Source organism: Enoplosus armatus, chromosome 23, assembly GCF_043641665.1.
Source record: "Enoplosus armatus isolate fEnoArm2 chromosome 23, fEnoArm2.hap1, whole genome shotgun sequence".
In the NCBI taxonomy this organism is placed as follows: Eukaryota; Metazoa; Chordata; class Actinopteri; order Centrarchiformes; family Enoplosidae; genus Enoplosus; species Enoplosus armatus.
The window spans coordinates 13,674,945-13,696,703 of NC_092202.1; the positions used below are offsets into that span (position 1 = coordinate 13,674,945).

General features: G+C 42.9%; 1 protein-coding gene across 2 annotated transcripts in view; it reads left to right on the plus strand.

Moving 5' to 3' along the window:
- The window catches only part of nrxn2b (neurexin 2b), a 506,666-nt gene that overhangs the window by 156,012 nt on the left and 328,895 nt on the right, over positions 1-21,759 (plus strand). For both annotated transcript variants that reach the window (XM_070929958.1, XM_070929959.1), the window contains exon 5: positions 17,102-17,403. In XM_070929958.1, the coding sequence (XP_070786059.1) occupies positions 17,102-17,403 (302 nt within the window). The remainder of the gene's footprint in view (positions 1-17,101; positions 17,404-21,759) is intronic.

The window sequence follows — 21,759 nt, forward strand, 5'->3', positions numbered from 1 at the left end:
AAATCTGACAGTTGGCTCCATTCCTGAAGGTCCTGCTTTTCTTCACTGGGAGCTCACTGGCTGTGATTTTTTTACTTTTTGATCTGGCTGATGAAACAGGTGTATTTTTTTTTTTTTTTTTACAGAGGGTTTATTTATTTTTCTTCAAAAGGTACTCTTGCCTACAGGGATGACACAGTAGATATAGGTCAAAACATAACAGAGCCTCACATGCTGTGCAGACAAAGCATAGACCTACTGTTTGACAAATGTGAAAAGGAGTGTCTATATGTTATATTATCAGAATACTGATAGTGCTACTGTAACGTGCATACACATTTACACACATGTGTGCATACAAGTGCACATAGGCACATGCACAGTGATAATTATCACTTTATTCCAACTCAATTGGCTGCTTTGTTGGGGAGATATGCATGCCCCCCTTTACGGCGGCAGAGGCCTGTGAGGAACAAAAGACACAACACAGACATGGTAGAGCTTTCATGAGGAAATGTTTGTACCTGGGAATATTTGTTTTGCACACCTCCCCCCACCAAAGGCTGTCCCCTCCTCCCATCTTATCATCCTCCACTTCTCTGTCCAACAGCTCCTCATTTCCCCCACTCTTTCATCCCCAACTCTGTCTCTTCACCGTTCCCCTGATTTCCTTTGAAATTTCCCCATCTCACAGCTCAATTGATTGTATATGCAGGGCTAAATGTGATCAGGTGCTGAATGCATTTACTGCCTCATATCTGGGGAACGTATAGGGTTTTTAAGCTCGACTGATGAGAAGATGCGAGTTTGTGGACAGGATGTTCATAAGATAGTATGGTAATGTAAGAAGAAAGAATGAGCATAGAAATGGGGAGGGAGAGAAAATATACATAGAAGAGAGAGCCAGAGAGATGGAAGTATTCATGTGTGTTTTTCTGGCATAGATAAAGGGAGATGTGGGAGGAGGGAAAGTGTCATAGGGTAAAATGCTAGGGATATTCACCAAGAGAGGAGAAGAGATGATGGAGAGAATGCAGAAAGAGACATAGAGCGAGAGGGATGATGATTTTGATGATGATGGTGCATCCGCAGCACAGTTGAGGGGGGGGGGGGGGGGGTAGACGGAAGAGAGGAAATGTCCGCACAATTATTGTGGCTGCCAGAAAGAGGCTAATCAAATGGCACTTGGCACAGCGGGCCTCTGCTCCACGCAGCTGGTGGAGGAGGGAGAGAATGGGCTTTGACAGCGGGGAGAAAAGATGGGAGAGGGGAGGAAGTGACGGCTGCAGAGGAGAGGTTGCAGGGAAGCAAAGGGAAACAGCTTGGAGGGATTCGGGAACACAGGGATTGTTGTGCACAGGTCGAGACAGGGGGAAAGATGGCTTACTGTAGAGAGTAGGACGCAAAATCAGAATCAGGGAGGAGGGAAAGAGAGAGGGATGCTGGCATGGCAAATGGAATGCCAGAGAGAGCCAGTGGGCGGGCGTGGGGGTGGGGGAGAGGGAGATGTCATGCCACAGGACATGTTTCTCCTTTTTGATGGGCTACTGCATATAGTATCGGCATTTACACTCATATGTATCATTCCTATACTACATGTTGCCTTATCCAAAATAATATTCTTTAGATGCAAAAAAGCTGCACCAACATTTGCACATGTATAAAAAGAAAAGCGTTACTGAAGCTTAGCAGCATATCATGTGTAAAAGTTACAAGTGATATTCCCTACTTTTAATCTTTAATTGGTATGGCGCACATTTTTAATTTTTCAGGCTCTGTGATTTTACAATTTGGAGCGCGTGCCACTACAGTGTTAGCACTGCCGAGGCTTGGTGAGTGTGTGTGTGTGTTTATCTGTGTGACTGAGTCAATCACGAGAGCCGAGCTTAATAGAATGAAAAGAAAGCTTAGGCAATCAAAGCAGAGAGAGAATCTTTGCTGGCACTCGGCAGCAACAAGATGGCCAGTCAATGCTAATTTCAATAACTCTTTAATTATTGGTGTCAGGGCTCCTTTGGATCATTTTGCGCTGTGTGAGCAAGCAAGGCAGAGAGGAGAGAGACGGAGAAGAGCCACTGAGATAGGAATCCTCTACTAAAATATTAATGAAGTATGAATGACGGGAGATACAGGAGGTGAGGGGACGGGGTAGCTGGAGACATCGATGCTGAGAGTTTGGTTTTAAGGGGGAATTTTGGATGGGAGGGAGGGAAGAGAGATGGAAGGTTAACATCTGTCTCACTTACGCATGTACTTCTCTCTCTGTATGTCATTTCAACTCCCATATGAACTCTAGCTCTCATTAAAAAAAACGTTTCGTTGCTAACATTGCCCCCCTCCTCTGTAAAGCTCTTATACTCCTCCCTTGTTCCTGGGAATACCTGACATTATGGCATTGCCTCCTCTCCTTCCTCCCGGTACCATCCATCCACATGTCACATTTTGTGCAACCCCCAGATGCAAACAAGTGTAACTCCGTGTCCCCCTGCCATGAGGAGACAGATGGCTCACCAACCAGAATGGGCTTTTTTTTGCCCTATCTAGATCAGCTAGCATCTTCTAAGCCACCACCAACCTACAGAACCTGCTGTATTACAGCTGAACAGGGAGCGACTCCTTAAAGTATACATTATAAAGTTATAGGGAGCATAATCCACCACCACTGTCTGAGAAATTGGGTGGTTTTCAGTTTGCCTTTTACACAAGAGTGGACCCTGACGCACACAAACAAACAAACAAAATTGCCCCTTTGCAGTGCCCCAAAAAAAACCTTCTCGAAGTTGATCCATGGCATTTTTGAATACCAACTAAATGAATGTAGTGAGGCAAGGCCTTTGTATTTCTACGGGCTGTCTTTATGCTTCTCAGCCCACAAATACCTTATAAGCCCAAAGCATCATCAGTGTATTTTAATATTATATAATCATTTTTAACTTAGTCTCAATTTGAATACAACAAAATGGCCTGCTCCTATCATGTCTCCTTTCTTTTCCCTTCCTATCCCTTCTTCCCCCAAAGAACATTGTAGACGACATGTCTGTATGTTCTAAGCAATGTTACAATGAATATGAGAAATACTACAAAGGTAGGGATACAGTTACTTCCCTCACATGGGCAGTTCCAGTCACTTTCAACGTAATGTCAGTACATGCAAGTGTTCTCATATAATATGATGAGGCCAACTTGACAGGTTGGAAAATGCAAAAAGCCGAGTGCATTATGAAGGCTTCAACAATGTACGGTAACAAGATAATTATACTGGCTTGGCTTCTTGACTTGGCTTTTTTTATTCTGAGATGTGACAGAGAATAATGCCCATGTTATCTGTGGCCAAAAACCCAGTGAATCCACTTTTATACCTTGGTAGTGTGGCCAACAACCCTTCTTACTCTGATATATTCCTTTCAAATCCATCAGTTATTAACTTTATAACACATCACTCTGTTGTTAAGAAAGGAAAAAAAAAAAAAAATGAAACCCCACTATGAAAGAAGTTGTAACTGTGACCACACTTTTATTTTTTCCCATAAATATCACATGAACTTTCACATATTACACAGCAATAGACAGTTGCCGTCTCTTCACTTTGAACAATGGCTGGAGTTGTCACAATACACCCTGCGGTATCCAACGTAACTTATCTTTTTAGTTCTTCATTCAAGGTTAGCTAGCTGAGCCTCGGGGAACACTTCAGATGTCTACAGCGTAAAGAGTTGTGACATTGACACAGGAGTCACAGTGGAGTCACGTCTCCTACATTTGACAAGGTTGTGATGAGGCCGCCATCATATTAAGGGAAAAGGCAGAACGTGCGGCGTAGTTGTCAATGCAAAGCAAACTTGGGTGGGGGGAAGTCGTCTGTTTGCGGATTGCAGACTTAGAAAGAAGCTCGACAGTCTTCTCTAAATACCTACAAGCCCGGGGAAACACATACGCACTGCAGCACACACACACACACACAATAAAACGCCCACGCTCACTCGCTCGCAGAGGAAGTGTGTGTGTGTGTGTGTGTGTGTGCATGTGTGGTTTCACTGAAGCAGCAATACTCTTCTAAGCCTACAGATAGTCAGGGAGAGACAGGGAATGAGTGGGACAGATAGGGCCCGATGTCTAATTAACTTACTGCCTTCAGAGGATGTGTGTCTTTAAATCCAAGGCAAATGATGACCACTGGGGGGAACAGAGAACAGGAGGTGGGGGGGGGGGGCAGCGATGCAGAGAAAGAGGGTGCTGAGAAATGGAAAGTACCACTGTTCGTATGAAAGCAGCTTGCAAGAAAGGAGCTGTATCTGTACTTTTAATGTAGATAAGCCGCGCCACTTCTGACCAGGCATTTGTATATTATACAGGGTTCCTCGCTAAGAATGACGGCTAATAATAAAAAGAGAAAATAGAGAGAGATTTTACACACAGGTGTATAGCCCGTGATAGAAAGGGTCCTGCTCCACCATAGGCTGGATTCTCCTCTGCAATTGCAGTCATGGAAACCTGAGCCAAACATTTTTCTGGGGAGAACGCCGCTATGTGAATGTTGCATGCTACACAAACACCTGACGGGTATTTGCTCGCATTGTGGGTACAGTCCGTGATGCTGCTCCTACTGTATTTGCTCACAGACTTGTTTCCAGTCAAAAGCAAGGAAAGGCAAGTGTTTATGGCTAGTATGACTATACAGAAATGACTCTGTGTGAGATCGAAAAACAAACTCACTAAGACAGAAGACAGGCAGGAAGACATGGAGCGGCAGGGGCAGAGGGAGGCAGTGAATTAGAGTCTTTAATTAGACCAGACATAGAGTGCTGTCTGCGTGTATCACACAGGCTAGGCCTAAAGGGAGGTGCATGAAGGGAAAGTCACTTTCAAGCTCCACTAATATAATGGGGCCCTCATGGGACCAAGCAGGGGGTAGATGTTTTTTTGGCTTGTTTCTGTGTGCGCACGCGAGTGTGTGTGTTCATCTCAACAAAACTCTCCCTGTGTTCAACCTGTTTGAAGGTTGGCTCAAACAGCCGGAGCCATCACTGTAGACCGTGAGGTTAATGTGTGACTTTTTGCCATTATCGTCCTCAGCGGCAACACAGCAGCACACACACACACAGAGCCTCTTGCTAAGCCTGGTGTCATATCAGTCTTGTGTGGCTAAGCAGGCTGTTCAGTGAGTTGTGAAATTGAAATGCAGCCTTGGTTATTAGACAAACAGCCCATCACCCGTACAGCTAGTTCACTGTCAATAGCTACTGTAGCATCAGCTAACAACACAACTCATTTGTTGATTAAGAAGAGCTGTGCATGTTGTGTGTGCTTATGTGTGCAGGAGCACTGATGCAAGTTTTTGTGTGCCATCAGCGTATACATCACTGAGGCTACGTGAGTGTGAAATATTAATCCTTAGCAGCAGTACAAATGAAAACATGACTTCTGGTTAAATATTCCATTTGAATCTATTAACCCAATGACAGAGACATACAAATATGAATTTACAGTATAGTGTGTATACACAGCCTACAGGGTTTCACCTATATTTATATAACAGTGGTGTGCTCCAGTTAAAAGCAAAAGAAAACTTTTTATTTCGGGAAACTGCGTGGTGTTACAGCAGTTGCAGAAATGCCAGCTTAATCGTCATAATTCTGAGGCTTTATATAATACTGGTGTAGGTAACATACCTTTGTAAGGAAGAACCCCCCTGTAGGGTCAGTGGAGGTAAAGAGATTAAACATGTCTCCTCACAAGGCACACACACACACACACTCAATAATTCAGCAGCTGTCAAACCAACAACAGATGTGCAATCTGTCTCTGAGTGGATGAGTAATCGATGCATTGGAAGCTGTCCATTTTACCAAGTTATTTTCAGTTTTAAAGTTGTATTCAACTTAACCCAGTGTTGTTGGAGCTGGTTTTGGTTTGGAGCTGTGTCAAAAACAAGGTTTGGTTGTGTAGTAGTTGTTGTTTCCCCTCCACCCCTGTGAACAAACAACCCTGAACAGAGAGGGTTAACACTGGCACCATTTATTTATTAATCAACCTGCTTTCCTCATATCTCTACTCTGGCTTTTTCACCAGGCATACCTCTCATGTGACTAACTTTCACGGCAACCATGCAACCTCAAAAAATCTCATGTAGCATAAATGCGCATATTATCTCCGATGTCCTGCCCAGAAGAACTGATGAGGCCTCTTGGATGAGAAGCAAAACATTTTTTTTAAAACTAAACGGGATATTAATTAGCTTTTTGCTAATATTAATTAGCTACTACATACTTTATTTCCTTTTCCCTCCTACCCAAAATTAAGTTACAAGCTGTTGTCTTTGTTTTCAACCATGCGCGACTTTGTAGTATTTACCTGCAAGCCTGTAAAATAAAATACACAAACGTGTAGCTCCATCTATAAAGCTGAAAAGCTATTTCTGTGTGTGTGCAGTATGGAGTTGGCCTGTAGAAGGTATGGTGACTGTTGCTGAAGGAGTTTCTCATTCACTTTTCCTGCATAAAATGTGTATTCTTGGCAATTGAACCAGCCGTCTCACAGCCCATTGAAATAACTAACCCTGCCAACCTTTGTTTTAAAAGAAGAAGCCTTCGTTTGTATTGGTTTTGAAAGCTGATACTTAGGATTTGACCTTGGTGGAAATGTTAGTCCTTATACAGAACTTAAATGCTTCCGACTTTTGTATTTGCTATGAACTTCACATGACCTTTTAAGATGTTGATTGTCATGAGCCATTTGATCTAAAACCGTAACATATGATGTAAAACAAAGTCAGCATGTACTCTTCTATAAACTGAGATTGAGAAGCGGTTATCTCACTGCACGCCATATGGGCTGATTCATGATGCTACATTCATCATTGACAAGCCTCCAGAGGAAAATGTTAGCATTTAGCTAAAGAGTCCAATACATCAGCGGGTTAAATCCCATATAAGCTCTTGCGTTCTGTTTGTTGTCCAGTCGGTGAACCTTTTAAGCTGATAATTTCACATTCACCTTCAAATATGGTGATGATATATCATGAAAGTTTTGCTTAGCTGTCTACATACATATACGTATATTTCATTTCCACCTACACCCAGTGACTTCGTTTTTTACTTCATTAGGATTCCATTGTCACAGAGGGGCACAAGCTGTTGTCGAAAAGCTTCCCGAATCCCCGCGGTATTTGTTACAATGCAGTTTTGACATGCCACCCTTATTTGTTTAATGGTTTAAAAGTTGTCAGATACACAATACCAGATCCTCCTTTCCTTGCCTCATACCGAATTCTCTGCTTGTTTGCAAACAGCCATGTTTTCCAGCTCCTCTGTGGGCAGTTACACCGTTTTTCGATACCGGGATCAAGAGGTCAAACGGCTTTAGCAACAAGTTTCGCTCATTAAAACTGTTCCTCGGCTGACTGAATGCCTTATTAGTGGTTCAACATGCTGGATTAGTTATTGGCTCTCTCAACATTGGCATTTGCTCATATTTGACATAAACTTGCTTCTTCCTGTTCTGTGTGTGTGTGTGTGTGTGTGTGTGTGTGTGTGTGTGTGTGTGTGTGTGTGTGTTTCCCCCCCTAAGCTGTCAGTCTTACCCTTTGCTGCTTCTTCATGGTTTAAGGTTAGGGTTCGGTTGTGACAATAATGACCACTTAGTATATAGGTAATTGTGTTTGTATGTAACACTACTGGGAATTGAACCCTTGTCTCTGTGCTGTCAGAATTGCAAAGACATCACATCGCTGGTGGGGAGTAAAAAGAGGATAACTGTCTTGTCTTGTGTGTGTCTTGTCACATACAGATCATCAATAACTAAGCATCCCCCTGAAGAAATCAGACTTTCTATATTTTCTTTTTGTCTAGGATGATGTTTTTCTTTTCCCCAAAGAAGAGGCAGCACTCATTGGCTTTAATGTAAAGATGGGCACACACACACTAGACTGCTACACTCATCTACTCTACTGCGATGACATTAACATACTAAGTAAAGCAGTTTACAAAGACTCTTATACAATTAAAATAAGCCACATAAAACAACATCAGGCATGCCTCCAAATAAACACCAATGTTTTCCCCCTTCTGCTCTATTGACAGTAATCTGTGATAAATTGTGCAAGCGTGTGCATTTCATTAAATTTGATGTATGTTTCTCCTTAGGCAGCCAGTTTACATTTTAATACAACGATAATCTGTTTTTTTTTATATGCTCTTGTGATTGCTATTTATAAAAGTGTCTTTGTGCAAATATGCAAATGGCTTTGTGTCTTTTCTGAGACACTTTCACCCCACTTCAATATAAAGGTAATGAGCCAAGTCCAACCAATGCTCACTGGAGCCACAGGAAGAAAATCCATACCACTGTATTTCACATGGCTTCTTTCATGTTGCTGAGGTGAAAGTAATGTGATACAATGTACAAGATGTGTGGGTGCAACTTGACGATGGGGGGGCTCGCATTGCTCGAGTGAAGGGCATGTTCTGGCTCAAGTTAATAGGGCTTATTATGTACTTCGCCTGTCTTGCAGTCAGCTCCCCGTTGGCTAAGGAGCCCGCCATTCAGGAGCACACAAGCCTATCGTTAGTGTCAGTTTACTTGACATTTTATTTGTGCCCCGGTTGAACCCGGAGACTGAACGGCCCTCCACTGTGATAATAGTCACCTGCCAGACACCCACAGTAGGAGAGAGAAGAAATAACTGAGAAAAAATGAACAAGGAGAAAGAGAAAGAAGAAAGAGTACAAATCAGAGAGAGAGAGAGAGAGAGAGAGAGAGAGAGAGAGAGAGAGAGGTGGAGAGGAGTCACGAGGCTGCTGCCGTGGTGCCTGATATTGCGGTTACAAAATGGATTGTTTCCAAGGCGACAGACAATTAAAGGCAACATGTTTTATCTCCATTAAGTCTTATCCTTTGCCACCTCAAATTATCCTCAAGAACGAGAGTGTGAGAGGACAGGCAAAACTGTCTCGTGAAAGTGCTTGGTGCAAACTCTTGGAGGTGACGGTGATTGAGGGAGTCAAAAAGGTCTAACCGAAGCACCACCTTGCCCCCTAACACACAATGCTGATATAGTCCAACTCGAGACGCACCTTGTTTTCGGTGTCATGTTAGGGCTGTGTGACCCAACTTACAGTACCAGTCTACCAGTGAGGAGCAGATTTAGTATGCAAAGCACGCTTGATTCTGTTCTTACCAGCTCTATGGAAACTTTCTTTCTTTTTTTTTTCTTCTTTTTTTTCCTTTGCCACCTGCACTCCTCGCTCCTCCAGCGACCTTCAAATACTGTCAATCAAAGCAGTGGCATAAGGGATTAAATTAAAACGAATCGTGCACACTTTAAATGTGACCTGCAGCTACATTTAAAGGTGGAAGGAGCAAAAAGGATCTAATCAAGTGTCTTTGTGCCAAGGGCTCTTAAAATGCATGTCCTTCGCCTGCACACTTAGTCATGGGTTAGAATAAAGTCTATGGAGACCTTGTAGACATAAATTTTGCTAATAAAGTCAAGTGGGTGATTGGAATGGCAGATATATGCACATTGCTCCGGTCAATTTTACAGTGCAATGTCAAAAAGATGAAACCACAACTGATATAATGAATAAGCTCATTTTAGACATTGTATTATGTATTGTGTATGTATTGCTGTCTTCAGCTGCATTTTGGACATACATTCTCTATCAGCTTTTTAGGAGAGTTCCCACCGCACTACAATTCGCCTCATACGATAAAAATACTCAAAATCCTGCAGCTCTTTATGCACTTGTATCATCCACAGGAAATGTGAGGCTCTATTGTTCAAAAGCCTTGCTCACCCAGACTGTACTGTAAGGATCAGGCGCTAAAGAGAAAAAAAGACAATGGAGACAACTTGAATGACTCTTGTTCTCATACATTACCTCACTGTGGACCGCTCATTTGATATTGACCCCCTTGCTCTTTTGGCAGCATCCATCACAACAAAAGAAACATTGTGAATGCGGTAATAGCACATTCACTATGGCTCAACAAGCATCTCTTAAGTGGGGGGAGGAATGGCCAGCGCAACAAAGAACTTTGGCCTCCAGCAGATGAGCTGGGCAGACTGCAAATTATAGCTCCTTCATTACAGGATTGCAATCCATTGATCGATACATACAGTAATCACCAGCTGTGCAGAGAAAGGAGAGTGCAGAGGGTTGGCGGAGGGAACAATGCTGCTCTACTTCAGCCTTGTGTCCATAGCTTTACAAGAGACTGGAGGCAGAGATCCATAAACGCATCTACAAATTACCATTACAGCTAACTAGATAGTGTCACAGGCCAGGTCAGGTCTGGACACGGGTGGGTTTACATTCTGGTCAAGGTCATCGCCAACATTTCTCTTTGTCTAGATTATACAGTCTAGAAACTTGATTGTCTAATGCAGCACTTCCTTTCATGTTTTATACCTCAACAAGCCTATAGTGCAGGGTATAGACCTGTATGTGAGGCTCAATTCAGGGCAAGAAAGTCCCTGAGTCGAGTCTACGGCCATTTGCTGTAATTCAATGTGGCATCATCTGCTGACGCACTGTGTTGGTCAATCACAGTATTCCTCTATAAACCGCTTTGGAGCATTTCGACATCTGATAAACTTTAAACTGGACTTCCTAGTTCACATCTCCTCTTTTCACATGTGCCTGTAGCAGCACTCCAAAACCTATATTTGGTCAGAATGAAAGAACTGCACAAAATGGTTCAGTCAGAGCAAAACAAGTCGATTGGAAGACCTGTTGGGTCTAGAACAGCTGAATAAAGGATCAATATCAAGATCAATGCAAACCCAGACTCATTTGAATGAGGTAAACTGTGTATATATCTATTTAAACACAATTTAGTTCGAGTTTTACGACAGGTTTGACGACCATTAAATACTCTGTGCACAGATAGTGCTAAAATAAATAAAGTCTGGCCAGCTGGAGGAAAAATATCTTTTCAACATTATTACAGTATTACAGCCCTGATGCTAACAATCTATAGATTCTGCAATGTCATGGCATAATTATTAAGCCTGCATACCTTTCTGGTGACATACTGTGTGTTGCTATTTTTGGGATGACCCTGCCAAGCCCAGCACAGTGCCAGTAAACAGCCGCTTTTGAGAGGCTGGTCTTTGCCAAGGGTGTAAATCATTGGCTTTCGACCGAGCTTAGAATACCACATATGCTTTTGTTAAGGACAGCTGACAGATCAGATTTATGTGTGAGGGAGACAAAGAAGGTAAAATCCATGAGGAGTGAAACATAAAGCAGAGAGGGGGCACGCAGATCTGAGCAATCGATCAATCATCCCGCCTCAGCAGTTTCTCGGCACCCCACCCCGCAACCCTCTGACACTGGAACTCGCCCCACTTTTCAGACTCGGCATTGCCTCGTCCTCTCTTCCTCAATCTCGGCGTGTCGCCTGGCTTTTCCTTTGTCATCGTCTTCTTTCTTGCTTGCTTTAGTTCTCTTCATTTCTCTCCGTTCGTTTTCAGCATCCTTCGTGATAACAGCTGCGGATAAAAGAGGGCTATGTTGTGTATGCATGAGCTCTTTATCGTTGCCGAGCAGTTGAGTTGGTGTGTTCATGTGTGTCTATTTTTTTTTTCTGTCTATTTGTGTGCGTGCGCGAGTTCTTTAACACTGGCCAAACGCTTAATAAGCAAACACAGGTTTTTTCCCCAGCACTTCGCAGGCCTTTGCTTGTGTCTCGGAGCTAGCACAGGACACTAGCCGCTGTCTGTGGACCCAGCAGGCCTGTTTGATTCATGAAGCAGCATCAAAGCTTTCACAAGCCCCGTACATTCCCCACTGCTCTCTCTCATCTCACTGTTGAATCGTTTCTCCGAAGCGGTCGGATACTCTCTCTGCGGGGTGGATGGCACTCGGCGGAAGCTAATAGAGGGTGACTGTATATGCTCATGTGGGTGTGTTTGTACGTGTGTGTGTGTGTGTGTGTAAGAACAGCATAGTAATGCGATGTGACGAGTGGATTTGCCAGCATGTGGTCATCTAGATTTTGGATGTTTTCACATACACCCACTTGTCTCATTCCATTCTCACTTTTCTAATTCCCCCTAAAACTACCTAATTACTTCCAATATGTAATCCAATTGGCCAAAAAGCAGTATGTTAAGGTTCATTATGCGTTGACTAATGCACCACACAAGTTTGGATGGACCTATTCATGCAGCTCATCTTATTAAACCTGCTCTCTCTCTCTCGGTCTGAGCTGAATTCAATTTAATAACACATGCTGCACTGCGCTTTTATTACTATAATATCCACCAAAGACTAGCCGAAAATGGCACTTTCGGGCCAGCATTGACAAGCACAGATTGTTGGGGGTTTTTTTGGGGGGGGGGTTCTCGTGACATTTTATCACCATTTGTGATGTTGTGTTTTTCCAAAGTGGGGACACTTATATATATCCGTAGATCATAATTCATGGCATTGCTGTTGCAAGAAAGCTAGACAGCACACATATTTACACATCCTGGTGCTCATCCTTGCATGTGGCTCTCAAGTGAAGCTATAGTAGGAGTGTCAGGACTATATGGGTTACAGTGTGTGTGTGTGTGTGTGTGTGTGTGTGCGTGTGTGCGCGTGTTGGTTGGAGAGCGTGATGCTCCAAGTCAATGGCATTGATTCCACTCAGGCTGGAATGCCATCCTCTTCCTCCGTCCCTGCTCCACCTCACGCTTTCACTAGAATGAAGCTCTGCCTCAAGAACGGTGAAGGCCAGGGGTTGCACAGGGCAAGCTGCTTGACTCGACAAAGTCCTTGGCTAATGCTCGTGGCATGACTGTGGCAGAGCTGGCAGTGGAGGTTGAGGTTATGGGGAGATAGAAGTCTTTTGGTTGTCGTCAAAACTAAGTTGGATCGGGAGTGCTTGTAAAATAAGATGGTGTGATATTGTGCTTGTGTCCTGGGTTGAAATGTGATTTTTTTTTTCTTCCACAAAAATCAAATCAGCTAGTGAGCAGCCCTTCAAGAGCTAGGTAGGGGTTTGGGGTTTAGTTTAAGTTTAGATATTTCAGAAAGAGCTGTGCTTATAGTACCACTGTATGGGCGCTTAAACCCTCATAGCCAGCAGAAGCTGGAACAATACTATTTCTATCAGCAGAATAATTCTGCATTTACCTTTTCTGTCTTTTGTACTTGCATCATTAAATGTTTGAAGCCACTGAACTTCTGAATCTGATGCGTAGGAGCTGCAGCCTGAAGTGCGAGCCCTATGAAAGGCAGCCGAAGCTGGGTAGAAACATGTGGGCAGGTGATAGACACCGGCTTTCCTCATCACATCTGCTGAGTCATGGAGCAACTGTTGGTTCGATTGCTCTTCTTAGACGCAGAGAGTATCATTTTTGACCCCTAAAAATACCCAGCACTAAAGGTCCGTCCGCCAATGGTAATGAAATCAAATACCAGAGGAACTCAGCATTTAATTAATAATAAAGACGCTATTACAGGTGGCTAAATTTCAAATGAGCCATTTCTGTAATGTAGTCAGGGCCTTCTGTGAGGTTAATTGAGACCTTGACAGCACTTAAGTCTCTGCTGCGTGCTTGTGTGTCTTGTCTTACCTCTGGCTACAGTGCCGGCTCTCTGGCTTTATGGAAAGAGATTTTATCGGAGTGAAAAGAGTGCACTCCAAGTGTGTATGTGCATGTAATCACAACAGCACTGTCATGGGACCGAAGGGGGATGAGATAGAGATGTACAATAGATGTAAGTGGAGAAACAGATGTATGGCGGGCCAAGCACATATTCAACGGAGCTGAAGTGTTCTCAGAGCGTCTTTATATTAGTTTTTTGTGTCTTGAAAGTCGAGGCTGAAGTGATCTGTCTTTCTCCTGGGGAAAACTGGGATGAGGGCTCTTCCAGTGCTTGTGTGGAGGAGGATCACCTGTTTTCTGCAGCATACAGGAGATACAGGAAGTGACTTAACCCAACTCACCTCATGAGATGGATCAGTGTCAATTTTTGGATAACACACAACAACATATTACTTGCTTGTCAATCTTTTTTTTTTTTTTTTTTTTTCTACATCATCATATGATTGTGTGAATTTCAAAATAATTTATCATGACCAGACCCCCTCCCTCTTCCTCCCTCCCCCCTGTCCTCTCCTGTCACTCCCTGATCCTCTCCAGCTTTATCTCCTCCTTTCAGCCTTCTATTCATTACACTGACATAAACAAAAGAAGTCTTTTTTTATGTTTGCAGCTTGTGGCTCCATCTCACTGAGCTCATGGAGGCAATCACAAGCTGTTTGTTGCTTACCGCTAACAGCCCATACTTTGGGAGGGGGTCCTACTTAATACATAATTGAAAATGGCTGCTGTGGTCCATTTGGTACGCTTTTGTTCTTCCTACATCAGCAACGCTGCCACAGCCAGGAGGCTGCTCTTGGGGGATTTTCTTTTTTTTTTCTTTTCTTTTTTTTTCCCTCCGTGTCATTTTTCCCCTCCATCTCTTTCTCTCTCTCCCTCCTTTGATGCCTTTTTTTCCCTTTGTTTTTGCGATGGCAATTCACACTTCAGTTGAGATTGCTCTAAATTTCGATTTCAGCCAAAATGCTCTTTTAAGTAGCTGTCTCTGTCTGGATGCCATTCGTCCCTCATTTCCCCCCCCCCCCTCCCCCAAAACATAAAATGTTTTCTTTTATGTGAGTGCATGCACCCATATTACGTTGCTGTGTTTGTCTGAAAGTGAGCGCCATCATTGCCTTTAATGTTCCAGAAGTATAGCAGTTAGAATGTTACTTAACACAGCACTCTTTCTGCCTCTCACTGCAACTTTTTTCCCCTTTTTCATATGACTTCCATGCGGTGGTTATTTCTCAACTTGGTGTTAATGAAATTCTGTAATCAGCTTTATGTAGGCTACCACACGTTGAACTGTCCATGGTCATATCTCAGTAGAAAGCACACAGCTATCAAATAGACACACTATTATCCATCACCACTCTTCTGCTCTCACCTAAGATTGCTCCTGTGGCAAACTGGCTCGCTCATGAGATTTGGCCTCTAATCTGTCTGCCAACGCCCCCCTCCCCTCCTTTGGCCAGCCCCAGCCGCTCTCCCCAGGGAAATGCACAGAGGTCTTGGAGTGATTTTGCTGTAATGGAACTTCAGGATAAACTAGATTTGATGATCCGCACATACAGGGGCCTCTTGGCGGTTTGAGTTTGCCCCCTTCTCTCTTCTGTTTCGGTGCCCTAAACCTCATTACCTGAGGCTGATTCTTCAATCTGGCCTCCCCAGGGAAACCGAGGTGAGGAGGGGGGCAAACGAACACAGGAAGTGGATCGTCACTTCAGATCACGGTTCATGTCGGGAAACCAGTTTGATTTGTGTAACCGCCGAGTGGGGAAGAGTTATTTGAGAGGTGACATCTTGCTATTATTTGTGGTGTTTTTTTGCCCACAAATCCTACGATATGTGGCTCACATGATTTTATTCACCATTATATTTAAGCTAAGATGACACTCTATTGATCCTGCAGGGAAATGAGGTCATCACAATAGCTACATTTGTGTGATTCAGGGGGAAAGACAGGATATGTTCAATAGAATACGCATATAACAGTAGAAACAATAATGCAAAGCTAGACAAATGCTAATCCCATGCTCACTGCCTTCCGTGTCCACAGTTTGACTGGTGTGATTGAGGTGTCACTGTTGTGAGTGTTGTTGCGGCGGGTACTTTTTGTTGTGACAGCTGCAGGTGTTTGTTCAGTTCCTGACAGATGCACACTGTGTCCTCCCCTGCTGCCGTTAGGCTGCTGTTTGACATGTGTCCATTGTACAAACTGGCTGTTTTGACTGGCAGTGTGTGAACAAAGCTCACTGCAGTGGAAGGAGGCCATGTGCTGCAGACGAACTGACAGGCATTAGTGAAGTTGTCAACACCTTCTTCTTCCCTTTCTCTTTGGCTGCTTTGAGTTGCTCCTTTGGTCCACTTTGCCTGGTCTTGGCATGCACATGTCCCCTGTTACTTTCTCTGCTGTTTCCTTTTCTTCCCCTTAATTCAAAACCTCCTCCTATCTAATTGTAACCCAGTCGTTTGCTTTACACTGATGGAAGTAATGTTATTTTGTATTATTCCATGGCTGATGCATCACTCTACACTGAAGGTGTTTTATGTGTTGGATTAATATGTTGGTAACTCATTTGTGAATTAAAACAAATATAATTTTTTTCCCCTGTGAAGCCTCCATGATGGAAACATGTCTTGTGCGCATTAGAGCTGCAGCAACAATCAATATTGTAATGCTGGAATCAATAACCACAGCAAATCAGTTTCATCTAAAACTATTTGACCCATGAGAGAAGTGATGAAGTCTAGCGCTAGGAATCTGCTCAGAGACTGTATTTTTGGCTTTTAATAGCTAGAATCTGGCTTTATAATGTTTTTTTTTTTAATTTTCTATTTTTTATTCCCCTCCAGGCATCTTTTAGGACATTTAAAAATACTCAGCTTTGAATCATAATTTCAATAATAATTTGGATCTGACATTTTCCCGCAAAGAAATGCATTTAAAATTATTGAAAGCATAACTACTCCTTCTCCCTCATTAAAAATACAGAATCTACTGTATAAATATGTACATATCAATCATTACAAAAGTTTTACTGCTGGAAAAAACGATGTCTCCGACTGAACTGGAAGTTCAAGTTTCCGCCTCACTCTTGTGTAGGTTGCATATTGGCCCGTGATTGACCTCCAAACTAGTTCTGATGTTACCAGATCATGCGTGTACATGCAAAGGTTAAACTGAGATTTAAAGTGAGCGCAGAGAAACTTTCCCCCTTCAGCAGATGAAAGTGAAAACAGCCTTCTAGTGTCAAACTCTGCACAACATCCAACTAAAGCAACAATATGCAAAATGCATTTTTGAGTGGATGGGGACTTCCGCTGTAGTTTTAATCAATTAGTTCTAAAGTCAAACAAGCTGCAGCATACTAATCATATCATGTAGACTAAGAGTCACTTTGAGTATATTTACTCTTTGATTTGTAACATAAAGGAACATTTGACCCAAAAACAAACCATAATATTGGTGTAATCCTGCACTCATACAGTATTTTTCTAAACTAACCTTTCTCCTTCTTTCCCCCTCCTTTCTCTCTCCAGGTAAGGAAGAGTCAGTAGCCACCTTCAAGGGCAACGAGTTCTTCTGCTATGACCTGTCGCTGACGCCCATCCAGAGCAGCACCGACGAGATCACGCTCTCCTTCCGCACGCTGCAGCGCAACGGCCTCATGCTGCACACCGGCAAGTCGGCAGACTACGTGAACCTGTCCTTGAAGAGCGGCGCGGTTTGGCTGGTCATCAACCTGGGCTCGGGGGCGTTCGAGGCCCTGGTGGAGCCCGTCAACGGCAAGTTCAACGACAACGCCTGGCATGATGTGCGCGTCACCCGCAACCTGCGCCAGGTAAACACTGCCCGTGTAATCCAGGGCCACCGCAGGCGAAGTGGTGCCGCTGTCTGCCACCCACCCTATCTCTGCTGCTTTGTTTGACTCTCCATCTTAACGTCTTTTCCTCTCTGTGCATGGAGCACACAGGGAGTGGTTTTGTCTCATTTTCCTTCTCTCCTCCCCTGTTGCTTGCTGCCTTCCTTAACAGAATTTTCTTTTTTTCCAGGTTGGCTGAACAAGAAGGCTGGTGCTGTTTTTTTTTTCTGTCTTTCTTGCCTTCATATTTTTATTATAAAATTACCAAAGAACCATCTCACCTTCCCATTCAAATTTCATTAAAAGGCAAAAGGTGAAAATGCGTCACAGTCCAAATGAGACTATAATGCCAATCATATTTAGATTATAGTTAACACACATCATAATGACAGCTGTGCACATTTAAGGTGTTACCAAGGACATTGTTTTGTGCTGTTATTAATGGACAAGTGAAGAAAGTGCTCTGCTCAGTATGTATGCACATAATGTACTCGGCTACACAAATGGAATGCACCCTAATTTATCAAAGGTGACAATGCACTTAAACCTTTTCTGAACAAATTACCGACACATCTTTACAGACCTTTAATCGTAGCTAATGGAAAACATATGAACCCCAGCAAACCTACGTGCGTGTGAATTGGTGTGCACCCGTGCATGCCAGCTTGTTCCATCTACTTCGTTTTTTCCATACACACACATGCACAGCGAAGTACTAAGTACATGCACATACAGTACACTCTCTAAATACTGGACTCTCTGGAAGCACCAGGTCATCAATTGGCAGTTGCAGATACCAACAGTGAGATACAATCAATTTCACTTACACTTGCCTTGCTTACTTCCTCACATTTTTGGGGGTAATTGTAATTGGAATGAATGGCTTGTCAGACCTAATAATGGGCATTTTAAGTGGGCCCGAATGCAAAAAAAGCCAAAAAAGTGAATGCATTAACACAAAGATGGTGCATCAACTTGTTTGTGTGCACCTGTAAAAACATCCCCAGAAAGTTCAGGGGGGGGGGGACAGCCGATAGCATCTAACTCTGAAGACATTCCTAACCACGCACACAAAAAAAAGGATAACCTGAGAGCAAAGTGATTCTTAATGTGATCTAAGTGCTGTTAAATTATAGGGAGACATTTCCATACCAACCACACTCTGCAATTTCTGTCATAGTGAAATAATATTAATATATAATTCATTGTGGTAACTTAGACATGGAAATAGTACAAGATCTGCGGAGCTACGATTCCAAAAGCAAGTGCGGCACATGCTGTACTCGCGGCATCTCAGACACACACATACACAGTCGGGGTCATACATGTTATGCTGTAGAGCTATGTGTGGTCAGCAGAGTGTGACAAGCTTAACTAGTTGGGGAAGCCTACATGATTTTAAAGATTTACAGCATGAGCCAACCCACCTACCACCAACTGCACCATAATGACCATTAGGGAAATAAGGGACACATCCACATACACACACTAAACTGAGAGACACAATCACTTGATTCAGAATTTACATGTAAACAAGTGTTGCTTACTTGAAACTATCTCACCCATTTAGCAGTTTTAATGCAATCTCTTTTTATTCTCAAAATTCTTTGGGGGGAAAAAAAAAAAAAAAATCTTACCTGACCAGGCTCGTGTTAAGAAAGTATTGTATTACATTATTTAAGAACTTTGCTGTCCAAGTAACTCTGGATAAGATAACCAGCTTGATCACGTAAAATGTTGTTGTATGAACACCATTTAGCCGAACAGATATCAAATGCCTGTCCATGCCTTGACCCAGAACTAACTACCCACATCATGCTGTTCAGGGGATCTCCATTAACTCACATAACCGCGTGAATCCCCGGTGGATCCTTCTAATTGACATAACAGGCCTCCCAAGTGTTAAAGAGCTCTCTAGGTTTACACCGGACCATCCCTGCTGAGAGACACAAGAGGAGCGGTATCGATGACATTGACCACCTCTGACCCTCTGTTTACTCCCGGGCTGATACCCAACTGATCAATGAGCACTTGCATGCTTTGAGGTCTCATAAAACACACATGCATTCACACGTTTACACACGTCTAACCATGTATTCAATACGGCATTCAATATTCACACGTGCAGTTGCTCTCGTATGCCCACACATATAAGAAACACCCAATGAAAATAATAATTAAAACTTTAATTATGTGGCGCATTTCAAAAATACAGTCACAGAGTGCTTTACAATAAAAACAAATAATAAAAGTAAATAAGATCCAAAATATAAACATAAAGCAAAATAAAATAATTTGTTACAACCAATACCATCACTTAAGAAAAAGCATTACATTACTTGATTAATAGTCTATCAAATAAATGACTATTGGTCTTTTTCTGGTTTTATATATTGATTGTTTGATAGTTAAAAATAGGGATATGACAGTTTATAGGGTATATGTGCATGTGCCTGTGCATGTTATGCAAAAGTATGGGAAATTATAAATGAATGGGAAGGGATGAATTCATACCATATACTTACCGTTTTCCCAGTCCAAAAAGTAAAACATACTTTACAAATATAAATGGTAATAAAACGTACACACTGACACCTATGTAAAGCTACCTATACATTTTTAATGAATTTATTTTTTGTCAAACATGCAAAAATGTTCTTCTCGGAGTCCTTTTATGTCAGATACTCCAAACACAAAAGAATCCAAAAAAAAAATGTCATCTTTGTCAGATTATGTGTGGCCATGCATATTGACAAAATTTGCCAAACAATAATTGCAGACAAGTTGTCCATCGACATGCGCATCTTGTCCCTCCCACCCCATTGGTGTGGTTTAGATGTCATGAATACTGTGAACGTACATGATCTAATCTTTTAATGCAGCTGAAAATGTAAACAGCACACCCACACAAACACACCATTATTGCTTTCTACTGGTCTTCCCATTGGAGCTAACATGATACCTTGCATTAAAAATAGCCGGCAGTCCGCCAATGGATGCCCACTGAGGTTATCATACGGCACCAGTGGTCTTCAAAGTCTCATCCACTTTCTCTCTGTTCTTCTTAACGGCTCTTGCAACGTCATGCATATCTACCGCTGCATCAGTAAGCTCCAAAATAAGTAAAGCCTGTGAGCTCTCACAAGCCAGTCTCTCTCGCTCTCCCTCTGTATGTGTATGTGTATATTTTCCATCTTTCTCCACAAAACCTATGAATTTGTCAGCTTTGTGCGGGATAAAATGAAGCAGACAGAATTAGGTGAGGTGATAGGGGCTCTCCGCCAAGACAGAGGAGAGAAAGGGGAGGACTGGGGATAAATGGCTATGCTATGCCTCACAAATGATCACAGATTCAGAGCTCCCCCTGGTGGCAACTGGTAGTATTGCAAGTGTGTGTGTGGAAAGTGGTGTTTGAAGAGTTTGGCTAATCCCTGTGGTGTACAGTTGACAGGCAGGCAAGGACACTTGTCTTGACCTCTTATCTGCGGAAGTCTCTCCACACAATACACACACACACACACACACACACATCCCCAGCCAACCCCATTCAATGCACACATTGGATAGGATAAGCAGCAAGGGATCCCTCCTTCACATCCTCCCTCCCTCTGCTCTCCCTGACATGATGATCTGCCATCATGGACATCTTGTAGACTTTAGTTCCGGTGACCATCCTTGCCCTTTCCCTCCTCTGGGATCTCACACACAGACACACACACACACGCACACTGTGTAAACACACTGCAGAAAGAGCAAGGGCAAAGACAAAGATGGAAACCCTCATGCCAGAGTGCCTTGGGAAATGATAGATCTATCCGATACACTGCACCAAAACAGAGCACACTGTGAAAATAGGTCAAACATTGAGTGTGCAATGGCACTCCAGCCGGCATACATCTAGCAGTTAAGGCCCTTGTCTTAATGCATGCACAACGCATAGTTTAAATAACTGATCATTCTCTGAGAGTATAGATTTTCTGATCTTTTTAAATCCCACTCTGATTGTCCCAGAAGCCCTGCAGACACATGGACTAATCCACAGACGGGGGATGACTTTTAGCACTGACAAGTGGAAAAGGCAGCCACAATTCCATAACAATTTGGACAGAAACTAAAACCATCTGTGCCCGTGTTACAATGTTCATACCCATCACTGTCATTACAGTAAGTCAGCCAGTTTGTGTGTATTGCAGAGTAGCAGTAAAGCAAGTGCAGATCAGGTAGAGGCTGATGCTCTGTGGGCCTCTGCGGGCAGCAGAACGACTGTCCCATGTCTGCAACCCAACTTTCCCGATTGGACACTGTGAGACACCAGAAGTTACTATTGTGGGTAGC